Source organism: Macrotis lagotis, chromosome 3, assembly GCF_037893015.1.
Source record: "Macrotis lagotis isolate mMagLag1 chromosome 3, bilby.v1.9.chrom.fasta, whole genome shotgun sequence".
NCBI classification, from domain to species: domain Eukaryota; kingdom Metazoa; phylum Chordata; class Mammalia; order Peramelemorphia; family Peramelidae; genus Macrotis; species Macrotis lagotis.
In genome coordinates, this window is record NC_133660.1 from 293,302,530 (window position 1) to 293,309,815 (window position 7,286).

Here is a 7,286-nt window from a genome sequence, read left to right on the forward strand (position 1 = left end):
ACTAATATCCATCTTTTTTCCCTATACCAAGTAACTTCAACTGCTTCAAATAATTTCTTTATGGCTAGATATCAAAATCCTTCTCTATTCCTGCTAAATTTCTCTGGATAATCTCTTGACTATTTATGTCCTTAAAGTGAGGAAACCAGAACTGAACTTTTTATTCATCTTTTATAATTTAAGGCTATGGGTCTAAGTGACTTGCCCAAGGTCACACAGCTAGACAGAACTGAACTTTTGACTACAAATGTAAAATGGAGAGAAACCACTCCATAAGGCTAGATACTGCATCTCTTTAAGCTGTGTAATATCAAATGGTCTTCTTGTTTGTATTCTTTGTCATAAATTTGCCTAGAGAATCAAATGATCCACTTTAAAATGGATTTAAAGGACTTTGTAGTTTTTTTAAAAGCAACTCTGGCAGAATGGACAGAGAGAAATGGCAGTGAAGTTCAAATCCAGTATCAGATACTTCCAGTATGGCACTAGGGAATCAATCAACCCTGAGTTAGCTCAGTTTCAGCTTTCAAACAGGGATAATAAGAGTACCTCTTGTAGTAAGAAACAATGAAGAGACTATTTATGAAGTGTAGTATAGTATTTGGAACATAATAATTATGCAATTTTTTCCCTTTCCTCCACTATTAGAGGGACTAGTTCTTATTACCTTTGCCACCAAGTCTTCTTAGCTGTTCTCTTTTAATTCCAAAGATCATTCTCTTTCTTATAGAAAATAGACACAAAATACATATCAAGCAACTCTGGTGTTTGCTTTTTATTCATTGTACTTGCCTCATCAGTCTTGAAAATTAGCTGAATTCCTTATTTGTTTATTGCTTTATTCCCAAATCATTTACCAGTCAAAATAGCCCAAGCCTTTAGCTTTCTGGGCATTCCTTAATTCAAACAGAAGCTGGGAACTTTTCCCCCTCTATTACTATAAGATAGGATCTGGTTTTACAATTATCCTTTGTTACCTGTCCTTTGTTTTCTCTTCTGAAAATTTTTTTCACCTCCAAATCTGCCTAAATGTCATTTCTTTTTTTGCATCTTCAAAATTTCATCCTTGAGATCTTTCTATTCCTGCAAGTTTGAACTATCTATTACAATAATTCATAGGATCCTGCTTTATAATCCTCTAAAATTATCTTCTCTTGACTGTACTCAAGCATAATGTTCAAATTTGCAAATTTTCCTTTATCTATTTTAAACTTTGAGATTATTTAATTAATTTCTCCCTAGTAAAAATCTTAATAATGTTTATCTTACCTAAATCCTCTTGATTCATGAGCAACCATTTAGGCTAAAATTTTCTCATATTTATTCCTTTGTTTTGCAATTGTGTGAAAATTATTTTTATCCAGAAATCAGCAGGTTTTTCAGATAGACGGATAGATAGATAGATGAAGTTTGTCCGTCATTTGTGACGAAGTCCATGGCATCAGAGATGTGATGGCATGACTGCATGTGAATTGTTCTAGATCATATGAGACAGTCTACTTATACCTTCCATGAAAACTTTCATTAGTTCACGGTGACAGAGACAAAAGAATGTTTTCTATGAATAAGTGAGTGATGCACAACTGTGCCACACACTTGAAACCTATAAAGAAGCAAACACTTTCGTGGGAATGAAAAATGTAGTTGCTGATTCGAAAAAGTCAATATAGCTTAGTTACAAAAGGGGGGATTAGACTAACAGATTGCTTTCCTGGGGGGTTGGGGGGATGGAAGTTAGACTGGGGGAAAAAATTGCAAAACTCAAATAATATCTTAAAAAAATAAAAATAAAACAAAATAAAAATGGGAAGAAAGAGAGGATTAGGGGCAGCTAGATGGTACAAGTGGTTAGAACACAGGCCCTGGATTCAGGAAATCTGAGTTCAAATTTGACCTCAGAAACTTATTAATTACCCAACTGTGTGACCTTGGACATGTCTCCCTAACCCCATTACTTGTAAAAAAGAAAACAGAAACGGAGGGTTACCATTGGATAACCATTGAGTAAATATACATTTCTTGAGCATCTACCACATGTACAGCATCATGTTAAGCACTCCGAATTCAAAGAAAGATAAAAGACAATCCCTGCCATTAAAGAGTCCTTAATCTCTATTAAAATAACATGCAAATAACAGCTTTAAAACAAACTGTATACGAGAAAAATTAAAAATAATCAAAAGTGGGAAGGTACTGAAATTGGTATGAATAACTCAACAAAGCTATCCCCTGGGTTGTATTTTTACTCAAACTTGAAGAAGTATCAGCCAAAATTGCTAATTTCTCTGGGACACAAAACCTTTCATATAAACCAATCCTTTAATGAATAAAAGAAGAAAATGTCCTTCTTTGAGGCTTCCTTTCATTTACACTGTAGAGGTTGAAGAGAAGTGAAAAAAGGGCCAGGATGTCTTAAGGTAACACATTAAGAAAATATCCATTTATTGTTAGGTGACTCACTAGTAGTTGATGTGGAAACATGATGTTAAAATAGAGGAAATAATACATGAGGTACTGTCTTGCTTATAAGAAAATGGATGCGTGAATTTTGGGAACCTACAGAAAATCATTGTTCTTGGTAGTCAGTGCTTATTTCTACCCTTCACATAAGATATGTCTCTGACTTTATTTTATGTTCTGGAATGATGCTTCATTAACCGAATTTTTCTTATCATTGCACTTTTGTAGCAGCTGAAGAACATCACTCTAAAATGAAATCTGTGGAGAACAGATCTGAAGTCAGTGAGTTTGTCTTTATAGGATTAACAGATAACCCAGCATATCAGGTTCCCCTATTCACCATGTTTATGCTCATCTACATTAACACCCTGATAGGGAACCTTGGGTTAGTAGCTCTGATCTCCTGGGATTCCTGCCTCCATATCCCCATGTACTTTTTCCTCAGTAACCTTTCTCTGGTGGACTTTGGTTACTCCTCAACTGTTACTCCCAAGGTGATGGCTGGCCTCCTCACAGGGGACAAGGTCATCTCTTTTAATGGATGTGCTACACAGTTCCTATGCTTTGGGGCCTTTACTTCTATAGAAAGTTTCCTCCTAGCCTCCATGGCCTATGATCGCCATGCAGCTGTGTGTAAGCCCCTATATTACACCACGACCATGACATCAACTGTATGTGCACATATGCTTACTGGTTCTTACATCTGTGGCTTTCTAATGTCCTCTATAATCACAGGAAACACATTTAGCCTTTCCTTTTGTGGATCCAACATTGTCCATCACTTTTTCTGTGATCTTCCCCCTCTCCTAGTTCTCTCTTGCTCGAATATTCACACCATTGAGATAATAGTATTTATCTTAGGGTCATTCTCTATCTGTTTCCCATTCCTTATCATTTTTACTTCTTACTTATTAATCTTCATCACCATCCTGAAAATTCGTTCTGCTGAAGGTCGCCAGAAAGCCTTTTCCACTTGTGCTTCCCATCTCACGGCAGTGTCTATATTTTATGGAACAATTATTTTCATGTACTTCCAACCGAGCTCAAGTCATTCCATGGACTCAGACAAAATGGTGTCAGTATTCTACACCATGGTCATCCCCATGTTGAACCCTCTGGTCTATAGTCTGAGGAACAAAGATGTCAAGAATGCATGCAGGAAAGCTCTGAGCAGACAGCGATTTCATTCAGATCAACTTTTTTCTTAGATATTAAATTCAATCTAAATCTTTCTTCTTTCGGAATCTAGACATCAAATCAGGTGTTTTTCTTATTCACACAGACATATACAACACATTTTTCAATGGCAAAGGTTTGAAGTAGAGGCTGTCACAGATTTGGATTTAGAAGAGACCTGAATTTATTTTATCTCCCATATTCTCATGTTTTTACAGTCATAGGTAGGTCTGAATCTGTTTTTTCCATTTTTAAGGGGACTTCATGATTGTTATGTCGTATGAATCTATCTGCTGTGTTTTTGTTGTTATTCAGTTGTGAGTCACTCTTCATGACACAAGTATGGCTTTACATGGTAAACATGTTGGTGCACTTTCCCTTTTTTCCCTCAAGTTCATTTCACAGACGAGGACCTAAGGTAAACCATGTGGGAGACTTCCCCATAGTCACACAGATGAGAAATGACTTAAACTCTGATTAACTGATGAAATAACTTTTATTCAGTCTCAGGGCTTTTTCACTTAGAAGTTCCCTTCCTCAGCCACTCACACACACACACACACACACACACACACACACACACACACACACACAACATGTAATTTTGCAATAATTTATTAATTCCAGACCAAAGTCATTGAGTTGCTTTGAAGATGTAGCTTTGATGTTAATGGTATTGCTTATTGAAAGGCCTAGATCAAGAGTTGGTCTGGTAAATGCTTAAAAACCAGCCGTGCAGAACAATAATTGTACATGCCATACGTTGAAATTCAATATCATTTTTCTCTATTATGAATTCTATATCATTAACAAAACAATAAATTAAGTCCTCGTATGTCACATTTATTAAATTCTACAGTTCAAAGTCATATACTCAAAATGAAATCACGTCTTTGTGAGCTACTTGGATCTGGCTCCAGAATATCACTTCACTATGGCTACTTTTAGGAACTTATATAATCAAAGTGATGGAAAGAACTTTGTAGGAAAGACCTGTTTCTTTGAAATATCAGTGTCAGTCCTGCTGCCCATGTCAATAGCCATTCCATTCTAGGTGACAGAGTCTTTAACTCCTTTATGTGTTTCTCTGTATGAATAACGGTTTCTGTGGGGTTTTAAAAAATATTTTTGGATTTTCTATGAATGAAATAAATGCTGGCCAAGATTTAATAACTTGTATTATTTTTGTGAGATCTGGAGAGCCATCTTGACCTCAAAGGAAGAAATAAGGAACATCCTATAATATCAGTATATAAGTTGATTTTTCAAGGACAAAACTATTCAGGTATAATAAGTTTGAGAAGGACAGAGGAAACAGAGAAAGAGCGATAGGAGAACATAAAAATGTCACAATGAAATGCATAAAGGCAGAATTATAAATTTCAGATCATGATGCATTAAGAAAACATATAATATAGGGTCTTGGAAAGATAGTCTAAAATTAATTAAAAATTGAATAATCTGATTTTAAGGAATGTATGAATTAAACAACAAATCATGGAAAAAAATAATAATTTAATCCAAGACAATGACAATAATGAGACAACATATAGAAATGTGGAAGGCGTGGCTAAAGCAGTTAATAGGAGAAATTCATATCTCTAAATGATTATATAAGTGAAATAGATAAAGAGATCAATGAATTGAGCATGCTGCTAATAAAAACTAGCAAAAAATTAAAAATTCCCAGTTTAATACCAAATTCAAAATTATGAAAATCAAAGGATAGATCATAATATAAAAACTAAGGAAATTATTGACCTAAGAAATATAATTTAAAAATGGTTGTATGGGAAAAATTAAATAAAATAAATGATTTTTTGGTTTATTTGATTAAAAAAAAGAAAGAAGAAAACCAAATTATCAGTATCAAAAATGAAAAGTAATAAAGTAATAATTAGGATCCCTTTATCCAAATCTTTGAAAGCAAATCTGTTTAAGGGAAATTGATGAATTTTTACATAAATAAAAATTGTCCACATTAAAAAGAAAGGTAAATTAAGTATTTAAATCATTCCATTTCAGAAAAAGAAATTGAACAAGTCATCAGCAAATTTCACAAGAAAAAAATTCAGATTAATTTGCAAGGGAATTCTACCAAATATTTAAAAATATATTAATTCCAATTCTTTATAAATTATTTGAAAAAATAGATAAAGGAGGTCTTCTGCCAAAATCTATGGAAACAAATTGACAATTTAAGGGAAATTGATGAATTTATACATAAATAAAATTTATCCAGATTAAAAGAAATGTAAATTAAGTATTTATATCATCCCAATTCAGAGAAAGAAATTGAACAAATCATCAATAAATTTCACAAGAAAAATTCTTTTATAAAATTACAAGGGAATTTTACCAAATATTTAAAGATATATTAATTCTAATTCTATATAAATTATGTGAAAAAATACATAAAGAAAATATTCTGCCAAAGTCCTTCCTTGACACTTATATAGTGCTGATATATATAAAACCAGGACAAGTCAAAGCAGAGAAAGAAAATTAAAGATCAAATTCTCAAATTAATATTGATACAAAATTTTAGGCAAAGTATTAGAAAAGAGATTATAGCAAGTTATCACTAGGATAACTCTCTATGATCACATAAGATTTATCATAGGAAGGCAGGGTTGGTTCAGTATTAACCAAATATTAACATAATTGACCACATTAAGAGAAAACTAGTAGAAATCCAATTTATTGTGATAGGGTCTTAAAAAACTGTTGGCCAAAGAAAAAAACCAAAAATCTTTTTGCAGATAGTATGTGGTATATTTAGGCAATCTTAGGAAATCAAGTAAAACACTATTTGAAACATTTATCAAGTTTAACTATGTTGCAGAATATATAATAAACTCAAATAAATCATCAGCATTTCTACATATTACCAACAAAGCACAGTACTTGTGGAAGATATGAAATATTTGGCAATCTACCTGTCAATATAAACTCAGAAACCATATGAAAATTATTACAAAATATTTTTCTCTCAAATAAATTCAAATCTATGTAAATGAACAAATGACCATCATGGGTAGGCTTGGATAATATACTAAAAATGATAGTTGTACCTAAATTAAACTATTTATTCAGTCTTACCAATCAAATGACCAAAAATTCATTCATTTATTTATTTATTTATTTATTTTAAATTTTTTTTTAATTCTCATTTTGTACAAATGTTTTTCTTTACATTAATAAAATATACTCGTTTACAAGTAAAAAAAAATACCCCTCCCCCCATGAATATAGATAGACTTGCTTAGGCAAAGGGAGAAAAAAAATTAAAATTAAAAAATAAATAATAGTGATAATTGTAGTTATGGCCAGGTGGTGCAATGGACAAAGCACCAGTCCTGGAACCACGAGCACCTGAGTCCATATCCAGCCTCCTACACCCAATAATCACCCTACCATGTGACATGGAAGCCACCCGATCCCCACTGCCCTGCAAAAACCAAAAAGAAGGAAAAAAAAGACCCAAAATAAAATAAAATAGTAATAATAGTAGGGGTGGCTGGGTGGCAGAAAGAGCATTGGCCCTTGAGCCAGGAGCACCTGGGTCCGAATCCGGCCCCAGACACCCGATGATCACCCTGCTATGTGGCCCCAGGCAGGCCACCCAGCCCCACTTGCCCTGCACCCTC

The 7,286-nt window shown here is 33.4% G+C and overlaps 1 protein-coding gene across 1 annotated transcript; it reads left to right on the top strand.

Moving 5' to 3' along the window:
• The first annotated feature begins 2,711 nt into the window (after positions 1–2,711).
• Positions 2,712–3,668, top strand: LOC141516714 (olfactory receptor 5B2-like). Its single transcript, XM_074227708.1, has one exon. It carries the CDS (start codon positions 2,712–2,714, stop codon positions 3,666–3,668), a length of 957 nt encoding a protein of 318 aa, XP_074083809.1.
• Positions 3,669–7,286: the final 3,618 nt, after the last annotated feature.

Excerpts from the sequence above, each read along its gene's own strand:
- LOC141516714 (XM_074227708.1), top strand. The coding sequence starts at position 2,712 with ATGAAATCTGTGGAGAACAGATCTGAAGTCAGTGAGTTTGTCTTTATA.